The 27332-nt window shown below is 40.8% G+C and overlaps 1 protein-coding gene across 2 annotated transcripts in view; it reads left to right on the forward strand.

Annotated features, from left to right (window-relative positions):
* IPO9 (importin 9) overlaps positions 1-27332 on the forward strand; it is a 46116-nt gene that overhangs the window by 13544 nt on the left and 5240 nt on the right. For both annotated transcript variants that reach the window (XM_077335156.1, XM_077335157.1), the window contains 19 exons: positions 383-444; positions 1293-1379; positions 1812-2013; positions 3330-3418; positions 5016-5102; positions 7058-7177; positions 8894-8994; positions 9270-9328; positions 9762-9913; positions 10727-10825; positions 12937-13043; positions 16212-16351; positions 18255-18414; positions 18570-18796; positions 20627-20775; positions 21630-21758; positions 23952-24227; positions 24895-25061; positions 27058-27191. In XM_077335156.1, the coding sequence (XP_077191271.1) occupies positions 383-444; positions 1293-1379; positions 1812-2013; positions 3330-3418; positions 5016-5102; positions 7058-7177; positions 8894-8994; positions 9270-9328; positions 9762-9913; positions 10727-10825; positions 12937-13043; positions 16212-16351; positions 18255-18414; positions 18570-18796; positions 20627-20775; positions 21630-21758; positions 23952-24227; positions 24895-25061; positions 27058-27191 (2547 nt within the window). The remainder of the gene's footprint in view (positions 1-382; positions 445-1292; positions 1380-1811; positions 2014-3329; positions 3419-5015; positions 5103-7057; positions 7178-8893; positions 8995-9269; positions 9329-9761; positions 9914-10726; positions 10826-12936; positions 13044-16211; positions 16352-18254; positions 18415-18569; positions 18797-20626; positions 20776-21629; positions 21759-23951; positions 24228-24894; positions 25062-27057; positions 27192-27332) is intronic.

Below are 27332 nucleotides of genomic sequence, written 5' to 3' on the forward strand. Positions count from 1 at the left end.
CTGGAGAGGTGCATTCCTTATTCACTTGGAACAGTGTCTTTAAATGACCTGGGTTTTAGTGGAAAACAAGAAAAAGGAGAATGGTCTTTAGACTGGGGAATTAATTTATTCTGTAATCATGTTTACAAGCAACACTATCACTGGTGTCTTGAATTTCCATAGGTAACTTTGGAACTCTTATTTTTTATAATTATTATAATTGTTATCAATTACTGAATTGGAACATAATTTTTGTCTATACTAATGTTTTCAGTTAGCTGATAGACATTGGTTTGTAGAATGGGATGTATTGGGAATGCATTGTGCATTATATTGAGACTGTTTTTATTGTGACCTTTTATACTGGTTTCTATATTATCATTTTATCTTTTTTTTCTTTCAGAATTTGGTGTTCACTTGGCAGAACTGACTGTAGATCCTCAAGGAGCACTGGCTATTCGTCAGGTGACTCTTTTTTGACTGAAGTTATTGAAGGAATCAAAATAATAGCTTGAGTTACAGCATAGTCTCATGTTTTCCTTACAGAAGGCTGGTCAGTGAAGAGACTGTACACTTTCTAGAATTACAGGTTTCCCCTCATTTCTTCCATAATTCTTAAAGAGGCTAGGTTGTTGCTGTGAGCCAGTAGATGATGCTCCTCATTCATTTGTTGCAGTGAAGTAGAACAAATCTTTGTTCCTTATTGCTATAATTAAAACATTTGACTGTCATAACAATAATGGAAGCTGTTAGTGACACTACTTAACTCAAGGGTAAGCTTCTAACTTTGAGAAGATGGTCAGTGTAACTCAGTAGACTGGTTTTGGTTTGTTGAGGCAAGAAAAGCAACAGACTTCTAGCCCCTCCATGGCAGAGATAGCATCCATTAAATTTCTCTGTGTGGAAGTTGCTCCTCAATTTGCATGTTTCTATAACTTTTAGAATTTTGTTTCTCCTATAATCCAAGAGTCTCCAACCTATTTGAGCCTTCGGGCACCTTTGGCATTTTGACTCAACATGGGTGCAACTACAAAATGCCTGTCATGGAATGCAGAGCCAGCTACAAAATTGTTGCTGCAGTTTACCTTCAGTCACATAGTAAAGATCTTGGTGCTATGTAGGCAGTTGCTGCCAAAGCAGCATGTTTAAACTTCTGCACAGCCAATCAGGGTAGGTGTCAGTAGGGGCTATGGCCTTTTTAAAAAATAAAGGTCTAAAGTACTTTTTAAAATTAAGGCCTGAAACAAAAAGAATGCTTTGGAATTAATCATGAATTTGAGCACTTTTTACATTTTTCTTATCTCTATCCACAGTTGTCATCTGTGATTTTGAAACAATATGTAGAAACCCACTGGTGTTCCCAGTCAGACAAGTTTAGGCCTCCAGAGACCACAGAAAGGGTAAACCTGATTTTTAATACTTTATTTCATGCTGTCCTGGTTTTAGGAGCTTCTTTTTATCTGCTTGTTTTTTCACATAAACTGTATTTAAATGCACAGGCTCAGATCCAGATCTTGTTTTCTGATTATGGAAATGCCTCCCAGCAGTGGAGAAACTAGGGGCTGATTTCCTCCTCCAGTGGAGAAACTTGCTGATTTCCCCCTCTTCAGATCCTAACATTGCTTTGAGGCCTTTTCTTGGGAATCCCCTAAAATCTGGGTAGGTGGGTTTGTACATTGGGCAAAGGGAGGCAAAGTTCTGCTTCTCCTTCAAAATTTTGCTTGCTCAGTATTAAATCTCTATAGGAACTTATTTTTTGGCATGGGACAAGAGATTTGCAGTATACTGTAATGTTCAGAAGTGTTTCTTGCTAAGGGTGTCTTTCTCCACAGGCTAAAGCTGCTATTAGAGAGCTGCTACCTAATGGGTTGAGAGAATCCATTAGCAAAGTGCGCTCAAGTGTTGCCTATGCAGTTTCAGCAATAGCTCATTGGGACTGGCCTGAAGCTTGGCCTGAACTCTTCAATCTATTGATGGAAATGCTGGTTAGTGGGGATCTGAATGCAGTGCATGGAGCTATGCGAGTCCTTACAGGTGTGTATATGGCACAGTCTTAATTGATCAGTTTTGATTTGACATGAGCTTGACTCTGGGTCTCCAATTTTTTGTGGGGAAATTTGGCACTCTGCTTGTTCTCTTCTCCCCCATTTGCAATGCATAAATAATGTCCTGCACTTATACAAGATTGTAGAATCTTCATGGTGTGATAATTTGGATGTAGTCATGAATGGGATCAAAGTTCATTCTAGTAAAAAAGCATCAACCATCAACCATTTTCCTTTCAGCTATTGAGATTAGCATGTGTTTTATTCAGTGGTTTGTTTTTGGCAATGGGTATGCAGGTGTAAGCCTGTTATGTTCATAATGCTCAATAAAAACACAAAAGTATGTTTAGTTGAGACAGAAAAGAACCTGAATCCTGGGAAATATTTGTCTTCATAGGACCAGATACTATATTTTAAAGCAGGATCAGACTGATTAAAAGAGCAAACCTATAAACAGGCCTACTCAGAATCCTACTCAGGTGTATTCCATTGGACTTACTCCCAGGAAAGTGTTTTTAGAGTTGTTCTGTAAATTCCTGCACGATTAGAATCTGAAATGAAACATTGCAGTCCACAGTACCCCTTCCTTGAAAACCCCTTGATTATTTTTGTGACTCCTTGGGGGTGAGATGAAGGCATTAACCATTTGGGTCACTTTTGAGGTAGGAGTGGCATATGCTGATAAGAGGCAACATAGAAGGTAACTGGCAACTGATGGCTGTGTCCATATACCACACTATCATAGATTTTGGGCTATTCAGTATGATATCTCCAGTATCTGTTAGCCTGCCAAGCCTCAGCCAGGCAAGCAGAGAACTAGGGTGCTGAGTAGAGTTGAGTGATGGTTTCACTGCCGATATACATATTTGGGCCAAGTATTGCCTTTGAATGACTTCATTAGATATAGGCCCTGTTTTCACTGAGGAGGCAAGCTTGTATTTGGATTCTATCACCAGTATACAAGTAAAGATCTACGTCAAAAACTAAATGTCAGGGAAACCTTTCCTTCTCATTGACTTCTAATTTTCTTCATGTTGGGAATTACTTTATATAGAAGGGGATTTAATCTTGAGAGAACCTGGCTGCAGACTGAAGTGGTACAACTTAGATACAAGTTTGTCCCCTTTGAGAAGACTAGGCAGATTATTTTGAGGGAAAATCTTCTCCATGTTCATTTGTAAACATGTATGTGCCTTCTGAATACAGGGAATGGTTTGGAATTGAGGAACTACCCCCGAATCTCTGCAAAATGCTTTATAATTCTGTGACTATAATTTCGTAACTTAGACTGTTGTTATTTCCTAGAGTTCACTCGGGAGGTGACAGACACACAGATGCCCCTTGTTGCTCCTGTTATTCTTCCTGAAATGTACAAGATTTTTACAATGGCAGAGGTATGCGGGGAGCAGGGATTGCCTTCCCTTTGTCAGGAATAAAATAAAATAAATCTACGTTGGAGGAACCTATCCTACCAAATATCATTATGCTTAGGTACTTGTCACTGAAAACAAATACTTTCTGTAGTTTCTTATGTCCTTGAAGCTTATGTAGAAAAATTTAAATGTGCTAGTGGAGCAAAAAAAAAATCTCACTTGGATCTCCTAGGTTACTGTGTTGCTACAAATAGCAGGTGATCTACATATGGATATTGTTAGATGCCAAGCCAAAGGAAAGTAATTAGTGTTGGAGATGTGGCCGTTTAGTTCCATGCCTAGAGTAGGATGTAAACCTGTGTGCTATATATAAGGGACTATGGGCAACCAGTCATGTGTTCAGGGTACCACAATGCAAGATATGCAAGGAGAAAAGAGAATCAGATGGAAGAGAGAACCTGTAATGAAAAGCAAATGGATATCAGATTATCACCTGTAGGGCAATTTTGTCATAATAGTAATAGTGCAGATAAGCCTATCTCACAACCTTGGTGTGGTTAGGAGGGCTGACTTCTAATCTAGCAAACTGAGTTTGATTCTGTGCTCCTCCACAGCCAGCTGGGTGACCTTGGGCTTGCCACAGTACTGATCAAGCTGTTCTGACTGAGCAGTAATATCAGAGCTCTCCCAGCCTCACCTACCTCACAAGGTGTCTGTTGTGGCGAGAGGAAAGGGAAGGTGTTTGTAAGCCGCTTTGAGCCTCCTTCGGGTAGAGAAAAGCAGCATATAAGAACAAACTCTTCTTAGCTGTCACTCGGGTGCTTTATGCATTTCTTACAATTAGGACTCCTGTTGATAGTCGGTTAGAAACTGAATAGGAGGGTTCTGATTTCATTCTCTAGTGTGGTTCATGTTTGAGTGGAGAATTGCCTTCCCTCAGAGCTTTGTAGATTTTCTCACCTGTGATCTATACAGTGGCAATCCCATGTATGAATGCACACAAAGCTGTTTGAAGAACAGTAGGATTCACCTTCACTATGATTGCTATCAGAACTCTGTCTACTTCTGTAGATGAAAGTATTTCTAGAATCTGTACCCCCCACATACACACAACCCCTGGTCTCTCAGCAGCTGTGGGTGGGGGGAAACAGTCGATAGCAGATACAATTAAACATGTTTTTTCGTTAACTTACCCAATATCAGATCATTTCAAATAGACTTAAGAATATGCTTTGAGAGCCCATCAGACTAGAAGTGCCATTATGAAAATATATCAAGAACTGTCTTTTGATGTAATTATTCACCATTTTTCCTCTGTGCCCATCTGCTAGTTCAGGACACATTTCATGTTTATGTTACAGTACATCAGTTTGTAAGGTGCCACAAGACTTTGTTGTTTGACAAACATGATTACTTCTCTGGAATCTATACATTTTTTTTGTCCTGTGGCTTAAATATCCTGGTATTCTGAAACAGAAGTAATTGGCTCATTTAGATTCTCTATGCAAAGGAAAAGTCGGCTTTCCATTTTGCATAGACTTGTGGAATCATAATTCAACTGTTCAGAACACGAGAACAAATACTGTCTGTCATCTTTTAACAAGATCTCTCATATTAGGTCTACGGTATTCGTACGAGGTCACGTGCTGTGGAAATATTTACCACATGTGCCCATATGATCTGTAACATGGAGGAGCTGGAAAAGGTATACTGCACCATATATCTTGCTATGTTACTTACTATGTTTATACTGCTTCATACCTTATTGGTCTCTGTAGTATTACATGTTGTGTTTTGTATGTAGGAATTGTATGCGTTGTGCAACTGGAAGAACAATTGTGTAGTAGGGGTCATTAATAGTTAATATAGCTATTTTGCCCTGGTTGAGATGACCAGCTTGATCTTATTGGAAGCTAATCTTGTTTGTATTTGGATGGGAGAACACCAAGGTATTCTAGGGTCATAGAATCATAAAATCATAAGAGTTGGAAGGGACCTCCAGGGTCATCTAGTCCAGTGGTCCCCAACCTTTATTAGGCTGGGGACCGGCAGGGCATTGGGCCGCGCCCGCAGGGACCGCGCGGGCCACGCCCACGAGCCGCGCCCGCGGATCGGGCCGCACCCGGCCGCGCCCGCGGGCTGTGCCCGCGGGCCGCACCCGTGGATCAGGCCGCACCTGCGGGCCGCGCGGGCGCGGCGCGGCCCGGCCCTGATTCCCTCTCCCCTCCCTCCCCGCAGTAAGAAGCTTCCGCGGCCTGGGAAATTTTTTACTGCGGGGGGGGGGGCGGGGAGAGGGAGCCGCGGCCCGGTGCCATGGCCTTTGCGGCCCGGCGCCGGGCCGCGGCCCGCAGGTTGGGGACCACTGATCTAGTCCAATCCCCTGCACAATACAGGACACTCATAACTACCTGTCTACCTAATTTCATGCTCAAGTGATCCCCCATCACCACCACCAAAAATCTCCAGAAATCAGCCTGGCCTGGAGGAACTTCACTTGCCATCCTACAGTAGCGATCAGCAGTTCCCTGGGTATGTAAGGAAGGGCCACAAGAGACAAACACTGACACACCCCTTCCTGCCCACCCACTCACAATCTAAGTTCATAAAATCAGCATTTCTGTCAGATAACAATCTAGCCTCTCCTTAAAATAAAAACTTCCAAAGAAGCAGAACCCACTACCTCCCAAGGAAGCCTGTTCCACTGAGGAACTGCTCTGTCAGGAAGTTCTTCCAGATGTTTAGCTGAAAATTCTTTTGAATTAATTTCAACCTATCAGTTCGAGTCCAACCCTCTGGGACAACAGAAAACAACTCTGCTCCATCTTATATATGACAGCCCTTCAAATATTTGAAGATGGTTATCATAGCACCTCTTAGTCATCTTCTTAGTCAGCAAATCCTTTCTGAATATCTCTTGCCTTGAAAAACCCTATGGGATAGCCATAAGTTGGCAGTGATTTGTTAGCGCCTCACAGACATACATTGCTATTTTAGTGTCACTTGAAAGGACTTTTGAGTTATAGCATGTGACAAGGGATCACTCTGAGCTGGCTCCATTTTCCATTCTGACCCTATCGTCCTGCTTTAGAGCATTGGACAGGTACCTATGGAGACTGACTAAAATAGATCAACTGATAAATCATTAGAGGTTTATGTCTGTGGGAGGGCTAAAGAAAAAGATTTGTACCAAGAAGAATACTTAGGTGCAAAAGTTGAGCACCTTACTGGGTATTAGTGGTAGTTGGATATCCATCCCCATTTGAAGATGACCTAATTGTTTTGATACCCGAGTCTACTGATGCTCATCTTTGAAAATATCACTTTTGATTTGGGAAAAGATCTACAAATTTGAAAGTAGTATAGCAAAATGCTGCTTATTAGAGGCTGTCTACTAAAGTTAAGAAAACATGTGGTTTACCAGCTAGTCTAATATTCACTGCTGAACTGGTTGCAGGATACCAAGGCTAGATGCTCATTTAGAGGTTATGTTGACATTGAATAGTAGCTGAGATAGCTTGTTCCTTTTAAGGAGCAGGTGTGAAAATGGATCTGAATCAGCAGCTACAAGGCTTCCTAGACATTTCTATGAATGACAAGCCATTTACAAGTTTCTACATCTGCACCTCCAAGTACCAATTGGTTTTTTTTTTATCCTGGTAGGGAGCAGCTAAAGTTCTGATTTTCCCTGTGGTGCAGCAGTTTACTGAAGCATTTGTTCAGGCCTTGCAGATGCCTGATGGCCCTACGTCAGACAGTGGACTTAAAATGGAGGTTTTAAAGGTAAATATACAGAACCACCATATTAGCATGTAAAGATACATTGTTTTCCTGTTGGTAACAAAAAGAGAATTCTTCATCACAATGCCTTTTTACATTGTGTCTCACATTTTTGATGTGGAACATCTACTGGTGTGGTCCCTCCAACAGACGTCTATGGACATGATGTCTGTAGTCCCGCCCCCAGGGACCGCAGCAGTATATGGGCAGGGGCGCCAGAGCATAGAGGTCCATTCAGTGCTCTGGCATCGCCACCGCCAGTCTTTCAAGGCTGCTCCCTCTGGAGAGCAGGGGCAGCCTCGGGAGACTGGCAGGGGCAGGGACGGCCCAGAGAGACACAGTGCTGTGTCACACTGAGTTGGCCCCAACTCCATTATGCCTCCAAGTCCATAAGGGGCGAGAATCCTTGTTGGTAGATTTATTCCTCATTTCACCTCATTCTGATATTACAGCATTTTTCAAGGAGAGAACTGCTAGTAATAACATGCAGGTCCTTTGATATGGCTGAAACAGAATACACCCTCAGAGATTTTGAAGGAAGTATCTTATTTCAGAGCCTGTTAATAAGAGAAGAAAAACTCAAAAATACATCTTCCACAAAATTATATTAGTCTGGAAATAGCTTTGTAACAAATTACTCAGGGCCATTTTATTGCTTGGTAAATTGCATGATGAGCTCAGAGTGCAAGGCTGGAAGACCAAGAGTGAGTCTAAAAGTGCTTTTTTTATACCCTTCAAGATCAAGCTCCCATGAATTAATGTTTTTTTTATTTTAAAAAATCAGTATTTCCAGTATATTTCTCAAAGATGGTTCAACTACTAGTTGTGATTAGGGGTGGGCATGATGAACCAGTTCATGACTCAAAATTTGTCACCAATGTTCATGGAAGGTGCCTTCCTTGAATATTTCTTGGACTTTTTTCCAGTTTGGTTTAGCTATTCGGGCCAAATAAACCTGACAGTTGAGCAGAGCAGGTCTGTCTGTCAGCTGTTAGGCTTAAATGACTTGAACTATTTAACTTCTTCATGTTGTTCCTCTGCTTCTTAGCAGGATGAAGGGAAATGGTGAGCTTATATGTCTTACAGCCATTAAAGCCTAACAGTGGACATGCACAGTTGTCTCTCTATTAGGCTGAGATGGCTGCGAGCCATTTAAATTGTTTGTTTTGCTCCCAAGTGTGGGGAACCCAGGATTGGCTACGGTGGTAGGAACTGAGCAGAGAAGCAAAACTGATCAGTGAAATGGCTTGGAGCCATTTCAATGTTCCCTTTTGCTTCCCCTTTCTTGGCAACAGGCAGTTTAAATGGCTCACATCCATTTAAACCTAACAACTGATAGGTGAACCCACCAAGCAGTTAGGCTTAAATGTCTGCCAGCCATTTAACCTGCCCTCAGTGATCTCTTCACATCCCTTCTCTTGGTTGATTCAGGTATGTTTTGCTTGGTTCAAAGTTTGTTTTGGGACCACACTGACCCATATTTTTTCAGTTTTTTTTTTTAGCCCATCCCTAGTTGTAATGTAAATAAATGTGTAGATCATGTGTGCAGATGTCTTTAATCAGCTATATTACCATTGATATTCACTGGATAATGAAGGAGTATTCCATTCTGCAGAAGAAGAAATATTAATGTATCAGTACCTAAATTATGCATTTTTTAAAATACAGGTATGTTCAATAACTCTAAAAGTATAAAGGTATGTGTATTTTCCTTTCCAGGCAGTGACAGCCTTAGTGAAGAACTACCCAAGACATATGATTTCCTCCATGCAGCAGATTCTTCCCATTGTTTGGAATACCCTCACAGAAAGTGCAGCATTATATCCTTTCTTACACAGAATGTACTTATGGCAGGGAAAAGAAGAAACAGTAGAAGTGTAGGTTGGGACACCTTAAAATAGATATTCCTCTGAGTTTAAGACATTTGAGGCTGGAAAAATAATGTTGTATGGCTATTCTGCATAATATAGACTGCAGCCGGAATGTAGGTAACACTGTAGACACCAATTGGATTCTGGTAGCATCTTTCTGTTAAATAATTTGTGATATTCATTCTTCCTTATCTTCACTGTATTTCCTTAACTTGTTTCTATACCTATGTGAGAACAGAAGTAAATTACACAGAAGAAGTAGAGGACCCAGTTGATTCTGATGGTAGGAAACAAATCTATTGCTTTTTAGTTATTGGTATAGGTGTGACTGAAAATACATGTAAGCAAGAGAACGAATAGCATACGGCTCATTATAGGGGAAATAACCTGTGCTTGGAAAACATGGTGAAAAGACTATTACAGGATCTGTTGAAATAAGGGAATAATTTGAGAAATTCAAGGATCTTCCCTTTATTTAGATTTATAACTCTTCATTTAAAGGAACAAATAAGTTTCTTTTCATTTAAATGCTGTGGTTAAAACAGCAATAAAAATCTTCTTGCTATAGAAAACTGCAGAATTTGCAATCTGCTTTTTCATTTGGTGGACTTGTTGTTGCTTTCAATTTCAGTTGCATGAAAAAAATAAAACAACTTTCATTCAGTACACTAAAATAACTATTTTAAGACTTTGATTTTCTTTTTTTCTAAATTTAGGTGAAGTTTTGGGCTTTGAAAACCTAGTATTCAGCATATTTGAGTTTGTTCATGCACTGTTAGAAAACCCCAGATTTAAAAGCACGGTTAAAAAGGCTTTGCCAGAGCTAATATATTACATCATTCTCTATATGCAGATCACAGAGGAGCAAGTAAGTGAATTTTATATGCACATTTGCATAGAAAAAGGTTTTATTTCCAATATGTATTGTTCTTGAATATTTGAGATCCATGATGATTTAATCTGTTCTTTCAACAGTCTCTAGTGATTTTTATAGCCTTATCATATGGTTATGTCCATATCCATACATATATGTATATATGCCTTTTCTTGCAATATAGAGTTGGCAGAATATTGCAATCAAAATAGATTTCTTTCTAAGAAATATTTCTAATTGGAGTGGTATTTGATGCTATGGGAGGAGGGTTGCTAGCTCTGACTGCTAGCTCTGACTTCAACCTTTTATTTTATATACATTTGCCATCCATATCATCTGCTTCACTGAGGTATAACTGTTCAGTTAATATTTCAGTAGTCTGGTGGGTGAAAGAAGGTGTTCTGTCCATGTAGTCCTAAGGGCAAATCTCCTCGCTGTGCATTCAGAACAAAGAAAACACTGGTTATTCAGATGAAAATGTACATCAGATTCAAACAGCAGTGTGAGGGATCTAGCATGCTTTTTGAATAACAGTATATGTACATATCCCATCTGAAAATTCTTACACCTGCAGTTCCCAGAGCTTTTGAATTTAAGTTTTGTATAATAAGGAAACAGATGAGAAACTTCTAGGAAAAACTTAAACTGGGTATGCACCCTGGGTATGCAGTAATGCATATATATATTGTGGGAAATTGGAACTCTTCTGTATATGGCAGTTCTTTGGTTTACTTTCCTTTAGAAATCCAGGCTGGACAGAGAATTTCTTACAAATTACTGATCTATTGTGAATTCATTACTTTTCAGATAAAAGTCTGGAGCGCAAACCCACAACAGTTCGTTGAGGATGAAGATGATGACACATTTTCTTATACAGTTAGAATAGCTGCACAGGATTTATTGTTGGTAAGAATAAGTGCACTGTTTGAAACTAAATAGCAATAGAGAATGGTGTTTGTCTTTTACACATAGCTGGCCCATATTGTGGTCTTTTGGCTGCTGTGTATATACTTTGCTCTTGAGAGCGAGTGTTAACAATGTCAGACTGAAGTTACATCCACACAGAGGTTAAGAAACAAAGCATATCTTGCAGCAAGTGGGTGTGTGAGTGAGAGGGAATGGCTTTTGCACGCTTTTTCCCTCTTACTTCTTCTCCCCATCCCTTCTCTGTCTCTTCAGAAGCATATACATGATACTGATTGTGCTTTAGCTCTGCATGTTTCCTCTTACTTTTACTTTCTTTGCCGAGTCACATTGGGGTGCTTAGCTGGTAAAGTGAAAAAGACCTTTAAAAGGCATGTGTGTGAGAGAGAGAGTGCATAATTTATGAATTAGCATATAAAATTGTACTATTTGGCATGTTTATGGAAGTTGAGCAAATTAAGAACAGTGGCAGTGAGCATTGGTGAGACATTTGCTACAAAACAGCAACATCCAGAAATTTGAAGTCTAAAAAATTCTAGTTTTCTGTAAGAGAATTTGCATGTCAAAAGCTTAAGCCTTAAGACTTGTTGGGTTGCAGGGGAATATGAGTACTTTGGAGGTTCAGAAAAGAATGGTGTCAGGGATGCTTCAGATTTTATCGCAAACATATTAAACAGTCAAACTTTCAATGTTCAAAGGTGTAACTGAGATGTGAGCTGATCATACAATCTTTTTTGTTCATGTTGAACAGCCTCAAATGCTTGCTGAACAGATTCCTATCAAGTTTCTGCAAAATTGTGCATGTGCTGTTACTGATTCAAACCAATCACCAGCAATTAGATTCACTAGGAAGTACTCAGACATTGAAGAGTAGGATTTTTTAAAAACACAACATTTATGATTAATTTATTTAACATCTGGTTTATCTGTTTAACCAGTTGCCTGCTGAGTAAGCAGTTACACACATAGAAATAGGAGTATAGCAGAGCTCAGTCGGGCTGTTTGAGAATGGGTATGTGCAAAAATCCACTTGTTTTCTAGTGTACAGTTAGGAAGGAATCCAAGGGAGCAGCTTGCTAAACAGCCATGATCAGGTCAACAAATAGTTGAACAATCATTTTTAAAAAATCAGCTCCTTATTTGTGACTGGCAAATTTGAAACCAGCATGTGTTCGAGTATCTCTAGTCACAGGTCATAAAGGCGTGGAAAGGAGAAGTGGGCAGGTTCAGCCTGCCCAATAGGCAATGGGTGATTGCCTAGCTTGCCAGAGGGGTGTGGGCCAGCAAGTTGGCAACTGTGAGCAGCTTCTTTGGCCCCAGTGCTGGCCTCCATGAAAGAGAGGTGGAAGATACAGAAGCAGACAACTCCAGGCCATGGTGATGGCACCTGACTGGTATAGGGCAGTGCTAGTCAACCTGTGGTTCTCCAGATGTTCATGGACTACAATTCCCATGAGCCCTGCCAGCAAACGATGGCAGGGGCTCATGGGAATTGTAGTCCATGGTTATCTGGAGGACTACAGGTTAACTACCCCTGGTGTAGGGTGCCTAAAACCCTTGGGCTGGCCCTGGAGGTGGGGTACTGAGATGTCCGTTGAAATTTCATCATCTTATCCAAAGAGGCAGCCATAATTTTTATTCAAGATATGACTTCTGGATGTATGTTCACATGGTAGGATCTACTCTGACATGGGGGAGTGTTGCCAAATTTATCCGTCTGGATACATCTCATAAAAGAAGTGAATGGTGTGTCATGTTATGCTCACCATTTTACTGCTTCCTTGCAAACAACAACCACTAAATTGGGGTGGGGAGGCTCTAAGTGTAATGTCATACATTTGTTTTACTAGGCATTACTGGCAAGCTGTGGTTCAGCTGCAGACTCATGTGCCCTGTAATGTCTGAGTAGCCCTTAAGTGAACTGCAGATGGAAGAGTGAGGGCATTTCTGATTTCTGCTCAGATTCCCTGTGCTCTGGAGTTGGACGTTATATAACTTCCGTTCTGAATTATTTGTAAAATAGGGTAGGATTATATGAAGTATTTTTTTTTGTCTTGTCTGAAAATGCCAGCTATTGTCATACTTTTACCTAGGCTGTGGCAGCTGATTTTCAAAATGAGAGCGCAACAGCTTTGGCTGCAGCAGCTACAAGACATTTGCAGGAAGCCGAGCAAGCTAAGAACAGTGGCACTGAGCATTGGTAAGACATTTGCTACAAAACAACAACAACAACAACATATACGTTGAATATTATCTCAGCACATCCAACACAATCAGATTATTTCCACTGCTGATGTGTCAGCTTAGATAAGGGATGTAGAACGTGGTGATTACTGCAAGTGGTCTCAGATCTAATGAACAGAAACTTCATAAAAATCCCATTCTGCAGCCTGTAATAAGTGTTGTCTGTTTCTTGAACATCTTTTGCTTAAGTAGAGCAACTATGAGGTTGGAAATTAAAATTACCCACTGATTTCAATTTTCTGCGCTGTAGAGACTAGTGTTCTTGAATTCTTTGAGCCACAGAAGAATGTTATTGGTAGGTAATGATACAGCAGTTTAGGTAGATGAACAAGCCCTTAATAATAATAATAATAATAATAATAATAATAATAATAATAATAATAATAATAATAATAATAATAATAATAATAATAATAATAATAATAATAATATAAAATATATTAAAGGGTCCCATAATGGATTGTATTCAGATGTCACAAAAAAAAACATTTGGGTTTACGTACTTCCTTCCTGCAAGTGCCAAGGCTAAACGCTTCTTGTTTTATGAAATCTTCATACTAAACATAGTTTGTGACTATGCCTGAGTTTGGACATATTAGGAAATTGGGCTATCTTTCTTGCTGACAAACTGGAACCATAATCCAATGTTTCATCTTACCTGAGGGACCGCCTACCGCCCTATATCCCTTGCAGGGCTTTACGCTCAGCAGGGAGAATCTCCTGATCGTTCCTGGCCCTAGAGAAGCGTGCCTGGCCTCGACCAAGGCCAGGGCCTTTTCGGTCCTGGCCCCCACCTGGTGGAACGAGCTCCCGGGTGAGCTGCGGGCCCTGCAGGATTTACCAGCTTTCCGCAGGGCCTGCAAGACGGAGCTCTTCCGCCAGGTTTTTGGTTGAGGCCGGGGTCAGCGAATGAGTGCCAACATTCCCCCCCCCCCCAGACCTAGCATCTCCTCCCCACCCTCTCTGCCGCTCTGATAGCAGGGGTGGGAATAATAAGTTCCGCCATGTTGGGATTGTTTTAAAGTCTTTTAATGGGTATTTTAATGGGGATAGGACTGCTGTGACCCGCCACGAGCCTACGGGGAGTGGCGGGATATAAATCCAATTAATAATAATAATAATAATAATTAATAATTAGGGTCAGGGTCAAAGAACAATTTCATTTAGAAACACACGCAATGGCCTATAAATCTCTCCAGAGAACTTCTGTACCTTTTCTTATCAGTTAAATCATAGAGCCTACATTTTACTCTCTGCATAGTGTAAATATAATCATGTGTCTTTTAACAGGAACACAGGCAAGGAGTTGAGGCTGCCCTTATATCTGTCCTTTCATACAAACTGAATGATGCACTTCCAATGTACTTTGCAACTGGATTTTACTCTATGGAATGGCAAAATCCACTCGCAAACCAATGACAGAGTGCATTGGAAGTGGGTTGAAAGTAAAATATTCAGCATGTGTGTCTTTGCAGTACAGAAGAGCCTTTATGTGTGGAAGTAAAAGAGTGGGCCTAAATAATGAAGTCATCTACAGGATAATTTCCCCTAATAGTAAAATTCTTTCTTTTTTAGTAAATTAATATACTTTACATAATTGCCAATATTTGGCTGATCTGCTGATGGTCTGCTTTTACTTACCAAATGCCAGTCCTATTAAAACATGTTTAAAATGTCTAAATAACCAACAGTGAAGTACCAAGTATTGTAAGATACCGAACATATAAGATTCAGCTCAGTCAGCATCTTGTGTATTTCAGTAGATGTTCCGTAATATCATAAGTATTCATTTAGTATTTATTTATTTTTGCATTTCTGTACCACCGCTCTCCGCGGTTCACAACAGTAAGCAAAATACACTAAACATCCCTAAAACATTACGTTGACCAGATGCTGATCTATTTCTATTAAGAGTCCTAAGCTCTCACTCCCCCACCCCCGTTCAGCCCATGGGTCAAAAGTTTTCTCTCACTGGGAGCGAGGGACCAGATCTAATCACACATTGGGGGGATCCTCTGATGGTAACACTGTGACCCTGCCCTGGCAACCATACGGTTGGCGGAAGAGCTCTGTCTTGCAGGCCCTGCGGAAAGCTGACAACTTTCCAGGATCTCATTCCACCAGGTTGGGGACAGGGCCGAAAAGGCCCTGGCCCTTCTAGAGGCCAGTAGATTCATACCCACAGAGTGAAGAGCCGTGTGGGGGGGGCATAAGCAACTAAGCAGTCCTGCAGATAAGTGGGACCCAGGCTGCGTATAGCCTTAACGGTTAATACCAATACCAATACCTTGACCCGGAAGCAGACTGGTAACGAGTGCAGATATCGCAGCACCAGCTGAATATGAGCCCCCATGGTGTTCTAGTGAGGACTCCTGCAGCCGCATTTTGTACCAGCTGCAATTTCCAGATCAATGCCAAAGGTAGACCCACGTAGAGCGAGTTACAGAAGTCCATTCTGGAAGTGACCATTGTATGGATCACTGTATTAGCTCTAGGCATAGGACTGGGGGCTCAAAGAATTGCAGGGAAAGGAGAAATTCATAAACTTATTCATTTATTGAAAAGATGCGTATCCTATGATTTTAGTGTTCAAAATCATGGTAACAAAATGTTGCAGAGTGTTATACAATCTGATATATGTTTAAACTGTTACTGAAGCTTATTTTCACTTTAGTATGCAAAGGACTGTAATGGCATCTTTCATGTCATTGAAAAGGACATTTCCGCATAAAGATTCTTTTAGAGAGAACCTAGTGGGGGGAGGTCAGTAGCTTGCTGCTTACCCTGCCCCATCTTCCTCAGTGACAGCCCTTTGGGAAAAATGACCAAGCTAACATGGGAAATTGAAGACTGGGGTTTGGAAAGCCATGGCATATGGCAAACTATCTTTAGTGACTGTCAACTCAAACAAACATTGGAATAACTGAACTAGACTTAAGCCTGTAAGGGTAAGATGCCAGAAGCACAGGTTTCTATAAGTTATCTCTTCTGCTTTAATTTGAAACATACAATACCCCATGTTTACAAATATTTATCTTTTGTGTTAAGGGTGGTGACACAAATGTTTTCATCGTGAATGAAATAACTAAATTTGGAAAGCAAATATTGTGTTGGTTTATTGCAGGTGGAAGATTCATGAAGCTTGCATGCTGGCTTTAGGTTCAGTCAAATCTCTGATCACAGATAGTGTGAAGAATGGCAGAATACACTTTGACATGCATGGATTTCTAACAAATGTTGTTCTTGCAGATCTCAACTTGTCAGGTACCTAATTTCTTGCTTTATTGATCAGTGTTGAGAAAATAAATAACAGAAATTCAAGAACTTTGAAAATTTTCTGAATGTATAGGATAAATTATGTAGTAAACATTGAACACCTACATCACCTGTGGCTCAAGTATTAAGAGAGCTGAGGTCCACATTGCCATCGTAACCATAAGTGGCTCTTATATTTTATAAAGAGCCATGTGGGGTGCCCATGTAGGCACCCAGCTTTGGGACGGCCCCTGGAACACCCACCTTGAGGAGCTAAGCACGCGGGCCAATCAGGACACGCCCAGCAAAGCTGGCCATTTCTGGATTGGGACGGCCCCTGGAGCCGCCGGCTGCAGCCGACGCTCCTGCTCCCAGCAGCTGCAGCACCACTCAGTGAGGAAGGCACGGGACTGGGGAAGCCATGCGCTTGCCAGGACGGGGGCTGGGGATGGCTTCCCTGCGGACCGCCAAACACAACTGGTGCCTCTCAGAGGCGCCGAGTGTGCTTGGTGGGCCACAGGGGCTGGGGACGGCTTTCCCGTGGCCTGTCAAGTACACCTGCCACCTCGAACAGGCACTGGGTGTGCTTGGGCCGTGGGGAAGCCGCGGACTTGCCTGGGGAGAGGGGGCCCAGGGATGCCTTCCCCGCGGCCTGCCAAGCACACCCGGCGGCTTGAACAGGCACCGGGTGTGCTTGGCGCACCGCGGGGAACCCACAGACTTGCCGGGGTAGGGCCAAGGATCGCTTCGGCCGCACTAGCCACTCCATGGCCGGGGGGGGGGGAGGCTTTCAAAGCCCGTTCTTATGAATGGGCTTTGAAGCTAGTTATATCATAAATGTTAATTAAGGAAAGATAAACATTTGAAGAGGTTGAAAATTATACTAAGCCATGGCTCAGTGGTAGAACATCTGTTTTGCATGCAGGAAGTCTCAGGTGCAATCCTTGGCTTTTCCAGCTCATTGATCAGATAGCAGGTGACATTAAAGACCTCAGTTTAAGACTTTGGAGATCTGCTGCTGGTATGGGTGGATACCATGATGGACTAATGGCCTTGATTCAGAATAAAGCCAGCTGCATGTATTCAGATTGTAATCCAGTGTTTACTAGTTATAATCTTCTTGGTATCTATTTTACAGCAAGGTTACTTAAAAAACGCATAAACTTGGAGAGGGTCTTGATTAAAGATGCAAGATATTAACTTTTTCTGTTTTATTAGATAAAAATAATGGTAAGATGGTACCAGTTTTGACAAAAAATGGTCTGAACGTGGCTTCCGTGTACTCCAGAGTTTTTTCTTTTGAGTTATGTGCTTTTTCATCCATGCAACAAACAAATTGTCGTCTTGTGTATGATAACTGCTGCTAGGTTGGTTTTTGCAAAGGTGAGGCCGCAAAAAAATTGGTTCCCCAAAAAAGAAAATGGTTGGCAAAACTCTTGGAATAATGGTAGTTAGTACCTTCAGATTGGGAGAGGCAATGATTTGCATGTGTCCTTCCTTCCCTCCCCTAATTTTTCTGTAAATTTCAACTCCTTATGTCCTTCAAATAGAAACTGTTGCCACTTCTGGAAGCTTTGTGACAACCTCTCTTCCCTTCTGAGCCAGCTGAGAAACAAAGAAGGCCCTATAAAAACTGTAGATGTAGAAGAATACGAGCTACCAAGCTGTCTTATGCAGCCATTGTTCCTTTTCCTCTCCTTGCCCAGAGGGAAGAGACTTTTGAAGTGCAAGCCATAATTATTATCTTTAATAATTAGTGCCCTGGATGTTTTCAAGGGAGCAGTCTACAAATGCCTAATAGTGAAGCAACGTACATGTTCTCTGTAAACAGCTCCTTTCAATTTTGTATTGGACCACATAGTATAATAGTATTACTGAGAAAGTAATAGTAACTCTCCCCGCTCCCCCGCAGTGTCGCCTTTTCTGCTTGGTCGTGCTCTTTGGGCTGCCAGCCGCTTCACAGTTGCAATGTCTCCAGAACTCATCCAGCAGTTTCTGCAAGCCACGGTTAGTGGTCTTCATGAAACCCAGCCCCCTTCTGTGCGGATTTCTGCAGTAAGGGCTATTTGGGGGTAAGTCCATTGAAAAATAAGACTGATTGTGAGGCAGTATGAAGGAATGTGTCATCATCAGGCAGTTCCTTGATAAAACAGAAACAGTATAGTTTTATTGGAATAAATATTGCATGCTTACTATCTTAATGACCCTGTTGAAACTTTTCTTCTAGTTACTGTGACCAGCTGAAGATCTCTGAGAGCACGCATGTCTTACAGCCTTTCCTTCCCAGTATCCTAGATGGACTAATCCACTTAGCTGCTCAGTTCAGTTCAGAAGTCCTCAATCTTGTGATGGAAACACTTTGCATTGTCTGTACAGTAGATCCAGCTTTTACGGCAAGTGTGGAAAACAAGATCTGTCCCTTCACCATTGCCATCTTCCTCAAGTACAGTAATGGTATGTGCTTAGATACAGGTATTCATTTGATAAGTACAAAATAATTTTTCTCTTGGCTTTTTCCATATTCTCTTGGGAAAGACAATAATGATGTCCATTATGAATAGGAGAATTTAATGTATTGGGTAACTATGCCATTTCTTAATCCAGTCCTTCTAGTTAAGGGCGCAACCAAAGTAAAACGAGCTGTTAATCATAGGAAGTAGAGTTTCCGTGTGGATGGTATTATACACTAGCTTAATGTAAAATAGGTTCTGTGCAACCATCTTACTAAAATCATTGAGGCACATGCACATGCTTGAAAGTAGGACTAGATGAACTGGGTCGGAAAGATGTGCAGATCTGAGCTATCAACACTTTGAAGTATAGTCACCAAGGTCAATAAAAGCGAGAACACAGAATTATTGTTTTCCAGATTTGTTATAATCATATTATAAAGGAATTCTTTTATCATACAGTCTTGTTCTTTATATAGGCAGGATGGCATTAGTTAACCTTGAGGCTGATCCTGCTCACACGGCTAAGAAGTAGGGTCAGGTAATTTCCACAATTTTTATGGCTTTAATTCCTTAAGTGCTAATTTATTTCCCCACAGTTCAGACTTCTTACCCAAACTTTAGTATGGATTCTTATAACTTTTATTCCCTTCCATAAGTGCCTTGCAAGAAATCTTCTCTTGAAAACTTTTGTGGTGGCTGCTATTCAGCCTGCAATATCTCAAAGCTAGAGACTATCATCCAACCCAGAATTGTATAATACTTAGATAAATTGTCTGGTGCTCACAAGTGACAAGCTATGTTAATGTGTGAAGTATGCTACAGTGTGTAGTATACATTAACTGTTGTTGAATCTATGGTCCTCAGCGCATTGCATTTCGACTGGCATTCTTAAGAAGGCAAGTTAAAGATAAACCTAGCTGTATGGAAGAGGGATCAGCCTGAAGGGAACTTCAGTCACCGTGAATATGAGCCCGCCCTACTCTGATTCTTATTTTGGTACCATCTCTAATTGTCACAACAGAACCCACTATAAATTTTTCAACATAATGAATGTCTCCATCTTCCCCTTTCAGGCACTAATAAATTTTTTTCAAGCCTATCCAGCTTTTCAAAGTGAAGTTTAGATATTACATTTAAACCAATCACTGAATATAAACATACTTTCCCCATCGTTTGGACCTTATTTTAAGAAGAAGAGTTGGTTCTTATATGCCGCTTTTCCCTACCCGAAGGAGGCTCAAAGCGGCTTACAGTCGCCTTCCCATTCCTTTCCCCACAACAGACACCCTGTGGGGTGGGTGAGGCTGAGAGAGCCCTGATATCACTGCTCGGTCAGAACAGCTTTATCAGTGCCGTGGCGAGCCCAAGGTCACCCAGCTGGCTGCATGTGGGGGAGCGGGGAATCGAACCCAGCATGCTGGATTAGAAGTCCGCACTCCTAACCACTACACCAAACTGGCCAAACCTATTGATCAGTACTTTAATCCGTACTTTAATCCAAACCATCTAGATTGCTGCAGATTACATAAACATGTTGTGGGTTCTTCCCTGCCTTCACAACAGATGAAGTATATTTCAGACAGGAATTATGAGGTTCTCATCATAAGAGCATGTTTTGTCCAACATGGGACACTTAAGAAGAGAATCAGCCTCTGGAGTTGTCTTTTCTTCCTAACCCTTGTAACTACATTTCATTGTACTGAAGTGGAAAGGAGATATTATAAATGAGTAGTCTCTTTAGTTTATAATTAACCTACTGAATTGCAATATTATTGAAATGGTGCAACTTGGATTTGAATATCCTCAATCATTGTTGTTTTTCTTGCATTAGATCCTGTAGTTGCCTCTCTTGCTCAAGACATCTTCAAGGAATTAGCACAGATAGAAGCATGCCAGCATGCAATGCAGATGAGATTAATCCCAACTCTGGTCAGCATTATGCAGGCTCCTGCAGATAAGATTCCAGCAGGGCTTTGTGCCGTAAGTATAAAGGCACCTTCTCAAACTGGGAAAACATCCATATCATTTCCTAGTTCTATGTGTAAAGAACAAAAACATTTATTTCCAAATTATTGTGAAACATATACTAACTTTTGAAAGGAAATTAGGTTTTGTGAGAGGCTTGCTGCCTGGTCTTTTGTGCCTCATGGTAAGCTTCATTTCAGTAACTCTTTCCTGGTTAAATTGAATTGGTCCATCAGTTTGCTTCCAGATTAGAAAGTTTATACAGAGCTAAATTATAATGGGTATGGGGCTGCGGTAGAGCATCTGTTTTTCAGAATAAACCCAGGTACAATCCCTGGAATCTCGAGTTAAAGGTATCTGCTAATAGGTGATGTAAGAGACCTTGGAGAGCTACTGCAAGTCAAAGTAGACAGTATTGACTTTGATACACCAGTTTTTTTAACTTGATATATGGCAGCTTCATATGTTCATTTGGTTTAGATGTACTGCTAAATCATGGCTCAGGATTGCTTGTGCAATCTTTTCCCCCTTAAATGATGCACGCTAATTAGCGGTTTCCATGATAAACCATAACTGACTTATAAATCAGGACTCCAATTTGGGGGGGTGGGGAAGCAGCTCTTTATAATCCTGAACTGCAAGGCAAAAACTAACCATAGCTTGCCGGATAAGATATAGCTGCAAACTATGATCTGCTATGCAAATAGTGACATGTGAGGGTAAGAAGAGATTTCATGCACCCTTGAAGCTTCTCGGGGGCTTATTCTCATTCTGTTAAAGTACTGTTTAATGTTGTACCTGAACCAAGCCACTATTGTTCTGTGCCCTTACTCCAAACCTCACTTCTTGTTCCTGTTTCATTTTTTCAGACTTCAATAGATATATTAACAACTGTTGTGAGACATACAAAGCCCCCGCTTTCAGAGCTCTTGATCTGCCAAGCTTTTCCTGCTGTGGCCCAGTGTAGCCTGCATACAGATGACCATGCTACCATGCAGGTAATCTTCCCTGGGAACAGGAGAGGGTGGTTACGGGTCCAATGTTGCTTGCAAACTTTTGAATTTACCTTAACTGCAGAGGTCAATAGAACTGTAAAGACAACTGTATGAGAGATTTGTATATGATTTTGTCTGCCTTATGTATAATAGGTTATGTAAAATAGATAAAATAGAGACAAAAGCAAAAGAGAGAATATGTTAAAGGAGAACTGTCTGGAAAGAGATTATTGCCTTGATAATCTAAAGTGAATGTAAATAAATTTGGAGTCAGTGTCACTGCCTTCACTGATCTAGCGAATGTGGTTTCTGTTCACATAAAAGGAACTTCCTGTAAAGGCACAATTATATAAATAGCGTGGAATCTTTAAAACATATTTATGTTTTATATTCTTTTTTATATTTATATTCTTATAGATGGTATTTAGACTGTCATGCAGTTATTTTACGTTAGTTCCGTGTTTAAATAGAATTTCCTCAGTTGAGTCTTTGGCTGGCTGGCTCGAATATTTATCACATCCATATTCTGACCTCCCTCTAAAGACTCGATAGAATATATGGATCCAGATGTGCTCTGCTCTGCTCTGGTTCGGCTTCACTTGGAGTACTGTGTTCAGTTTTGGGCACCCCAATTGAAGAGGGATGTTGATAAACTGGAACATGTCCAGAGGAGGGCAACAAAGATGGTGAGGGGTTTGGAGACCAAGCCAAGACATATGAAGAAAGGTTGGGGGAGCTTGGTCTGTTTAGCCTAGAGAGGAGACAACTGAGAGGGAATCTGATAATCATCTTCAAGTATTTAAAAGGGTGGAGGATGGAGCAGAATTGTTCTCTCTTGCCCCAGAGGGACAGACCAGAACGAATGGGATGAAATTAATTCAAAAGAAACTCCATCTAAACATCCATGTGCAATTCATAGATAAAATCACACCTGTTCCAGCCAGTATGCTATTATTGCGGCAGGAAATCTTTAATTTTATCAGAGCCCAGCCTAGTCACAGTCATCTGAATAAATTTCAGCTTCTGTGGCTTGAGGATGTGGATGAGTTTCTCAGAGGGGTGCAGCACACTGGGCTGTATGAAGGCCAGTAAACTGAAGCTGCCCAAATGACTGATGTGCTGTCACTTGTTGTAGCTTATCAGGGAGTAAGTAGTCAGTGTATGGCTTGTGCTCTCCCTAAATGAGCACCCATCTTTTTATGGTGGTGTAAGATGAGTTCCTGCAGATAGACGTTCAGGTATCACTTATAGCATGTAACTTCTTTTAATCAACTTATGAGCCATTTGCAGTCCTTCCCTGAAAAGTGAGGTCTAACCACAGATTTCTGAGCCCTTAGATCAGGTTAGACTACTGCATTGTGCTTTATTTATTGGGGTTTGCCCCTAAAGACTCTTCAGAAACTTCAGTTAGTTCAAGACACGGCTGTAAGATCGTTAACTGGTGAAGAATATAGAAGTTATGACATTTATTTATCTATTTATTTATTGTATGGGCTGCCTTTTTCCCCAAGGGAGCTTATATTATTCTCTCAATCATTATATTCTTACAACAAACCTGATAAGTCAGTCAGGCTGAATGAGTGTGACTGGCCCTCTTCTACGGCAGAGTGGGGATTTGAATCTGGGCCTCCCACATCCTAGTCTAACCACTATACCACACTGGCTCAAAATAAGTGTGCCTATATTTTGTTAATTGGGAGTTTTGCCTTAGAGTAGGCAGGTTCATGTTCTTAATCTTGGCTGAATAAAGCGAGGTGCAAGTATATATATTAGGATTTACTACTGTTAAGGTTACTCTAAGGAAGCTTTCTTTCAAGGAAGTGGCAGGTTACAGTGCATGAGTGATAGGGTTGGAGGGTCCTGCGTAATGCAGGGCGTTGAACTAGATGACCCATGCGGTCCCCTCCAACTCTATGATTCTGTTCTTTGATTTTAGGTAATGTGGCTTAAATTAGCTACTTCTGTGAAGTCTTGGGTACTAGATACTCATTGTTCTAAAAGGCAGATAGCAAAATAACTGGCATTTGGCAGACTTTTTGCTTTTCAAATTCTTATCAGAGAAAGACTGTTGGAGTTTATTTGTTGGCTGATTCTACGTGTAACCAATTTAATTTTTCCCATATTATGCTGTTTGAATGTCTGAAAGGTACTCAACTCTCCGTAGATTGAAGAAGAGTTTTTTCTTTGTTTGTTCAGAATGGTGGCGAATGTCTGCGTGCATACATCTCGGTAGCGCTGGAGCAAATCGCTCAGTGGCATGATGAGCAAGGCCACAATGGACTGTGGTATGTGATGCAGGTGGTGAGCCAGCTCCTAGACCCACGCACTTCAGAATTCACAGCTGCCTTTGTAGGAAGATTAGTTTCCACATTGATTTCCAAAGCAGGGAGTGAATTGGGAGAGAATCTGGACCAGATTCTGAGAGCAATTCTTAGTAAAATGCAGCAAGCAGAAACGCTCACAGTAATGCAGGTAAGGAAGCTGGAAACTAAGAAGCTATATTCTAGTTTCTGTACTTCATATTTTTCTGTACTTTTAGATATGAAATAGGCCATATAATTAGGTCGAAGTTGATCTGTTTGGTACTGATTCCATTAATTAAAGACAGAGCAAGATAGCATTCTGGTTGTAAGTGGGTGATTTCTCAGGCTTGGATTCATGAGTCTGTCCATTGCTTCTGTGTAATACTCTGCATTTTCCAAGAACATTAGCATGCAGAACCATTTGCCTTTTAAAGCTTCGAAATGCCATTACGACAATTAAGAACTTATGAAGTTTTTCATTATGAGTTTTACTGAATATTTGGAATACACCCGAGCAGCACATCTGATGAAATTATAATTGGGCTGCACCATAGGAGGTGGCTAGGATACTTGCTCAGTTACTCAGCAGGAAGATGATCTTTAAAACAATAATGTAGTATAAGGAGACAGGATATTATATAATGAGGATATTATTTCCCATTTGGTTTTTGTGTGTGTTAAGTTCTGCGTTTATTCGGTCATTCAATTTTTAATTAAACAATACTGTATATTTAAAGAATATTGTATATTTTATTCAGTTTTATGATTGATAAAGCTGCTAAGGCACCCCAAATACAGGCATTCATAAAGGTATCATTATTTTGTCCCTCTTGCAGTCTTTGATCATGGTATTTGCTCATCTAGTTCATTCTCAGCTAGAACCACTCCTAGAATTTCTTTGTAGTCTCCCTGGACCAACAGGCAAACCTGCTCTGGAGTTTGTAATGTCGGAGTGGATGTGCCGACAACATTTGTTCTATGGACAATATGAAGGCAAGGTCAGGTAAGGAATTCCCTGATCCCAGGATGTTCCTTAGTGACACAAGCATGCATATTCTTCTTTAAAATAATCCTGTGTTGGTGCAGAAAAACAAACTGGAATGTGTATAGATTTCAGTGAGAGCCAGCTTGGTGTAGTGGTTAGGAGTGCGGACTTCTAATCTGGCAAGCCGGATTTGAATCTGTGCTTCCCCACCTGCAGCTAGCTGGGTGACCTTGGGCGTGCCACAGCACTGAGAAAACTGCTCTGACTGAACCGAAATATCAGAGGTCTCTCAGCCTCACCTACCCCACAAGGTGTCTGTTGTGGGGAGAGGAAAGGGAAGGCAACTGCTTTGAGACTCCTTCGGGTAGAGAAAATAGGCATATATGAACCAATTCTTCTTCATTGTTTGGTATTCCACATGACTTTTAAATGTTAACTTTGTTGTTGGCATGAAAATATCTCTTGTGCTTGATTGTAGCATGTAAAATAAAGTCAGTCAGCTGCTGGTCTCAGGTAAAACTAGTTCTTCATAGATTTTGACACTTCCCTTTCCTCATTGTCAGCCTAGAAACAAAAACGGTATAGAGACACTTAAATCTGAGGCAACAGAACCAGCTGGGAAGTGACTTTTTAAGGGTGTGGTAGCTCATCACTCTTGCTTCTCAAAGTGACCATCCAGAAAAAATGATTTACTAAACCTAACCAGTCCGAAAAGGGCCCTGCTCTCTCCCCTTGCCTTTTGGCAGAAACCAGGCCCAGAATGCCAGCCAAACTGTTGCTAGGAACAGCTACTATAGACTTCCATTTCTTAAAGCTACAGTAATTTATTTTGGGTTTTAACCCCATTCCCAGTGTATTATTTTAGATTTCAGATTTTTCGGCAAACCTGAGAGGCTTATTTTTCAGGTTTGTTGAAAGATCTATTCTGTCCATTCACAGCTCCACTCTCCAGATTTTAAGTATCCTCAGATTTACGCTGGGTTGAGTATTAGTGGGGAACCCACAAGAACTTATAGGGATGCATCTCATTTTCCTGTTTACTTCAATTATAGCTCACATTTCTCCACAATAGGGACCCAAAATAGTTTATATCATTGCCCGGTTTATTTTCAAAATAAAAGTGGGATAGCTTAGGCTGTTTGCAGAACTATCTCTTTACAGTCACTGTGGCCCCAAGCTGCAGATTTAAAGATCTACAGATTAGGCCACACTTGACTATTAGATATAATAATATATCAGTATACCAAAAACACCTTGTGCAGCTGCTTTGTTTTTCTGTTAAAATTCCCTTCCTTTGAAAGATTCTAAAGAGAGCTGAACGAATTTATTTTAAATAATGATTTATGCTCTTTGCTTAAGTATTTGTATAGCCAACCTTTACAGCCTTTTAAGTTTGGCCAGATGTTATTTCTGTGTTATTGAGGGGGAGGACCATCTAGATCATTCACAGCAGAAGGTGGATTTGAATCTATGACCTCTTGGAACCTCTTGTTTGAAATGTAAAGGGCTGGATCTAGTAGTAGATATCAGCTAATAGGGGAAATCACTTATTTCTTCCCACTCTTGCTGCAGATCACCAACTTTCCCTCATGCTGTTCCTGGGGATCCTGCATTTCAGTGAGCATTTAGAAATGCAGTTGGATAGGGGGGAGGGGTGCCCAAAAATTCTATTCCACCAACAGAATAGATTTTTGCCAGTGGAAATCATCACTTGGTCTATCTGATGACTTAGTTCCACTGTTTTCAGTCGAGAATGTCTTTAAAAAGAACCATGTTCTAAAACACATCCAAGCTGACTTGGTGAAATTGCACTTGGAAATGGCACAATCCCAGGAGAGAAATAAATCATATTGAAAGCAATGTATCAGCTCTTGTTAAAGATTTCAGGGGCAGTTTGTGAAGGTCCTAATGAACACTGTTGGGACAAATTCTCAGAACTCTGTATAACTGCACTGTACTTGTACTTGTCAGCTAAAAATGAAACTGATTTTCAAGTAACCTTATTTTTCCGCAGCTCTGTTGCCCTCTGCAAACTCCTTCAATATGGCATCAATACAGATGACAAGCGGCTCCAGGATATCAGGGTAAAAGGAGAAGAAATATTTAATATGGAAGAAGGAATACGTACACGATCAAAAGCTGCCAAAAGTAAGTAATCAAGACAGAATCAGTCAGCTGTAAAAGATCTAAAAAGTCTTATATATATTGTAGGTTGTAATAATGTGCACACACATACCAGTAGTCCTTTACCTGCATGTAATTTTGTAGAGAATAAAGTTGTGTACTAAG

The sequence above is a fragment of the Paroedura picta genome, chromosome 4, assembly GCF_049243985.1.
Source record: "Paroedura picta isolate Pp20150507F chromosome 4, Ppicta_v3.0, whole genome shotgun sequence".
NCBI lineage: Eukaryota > Metazoa > Chordata > Lepidosauria > Squamata > Gekkonidae > Paroedura > Paroedura picta.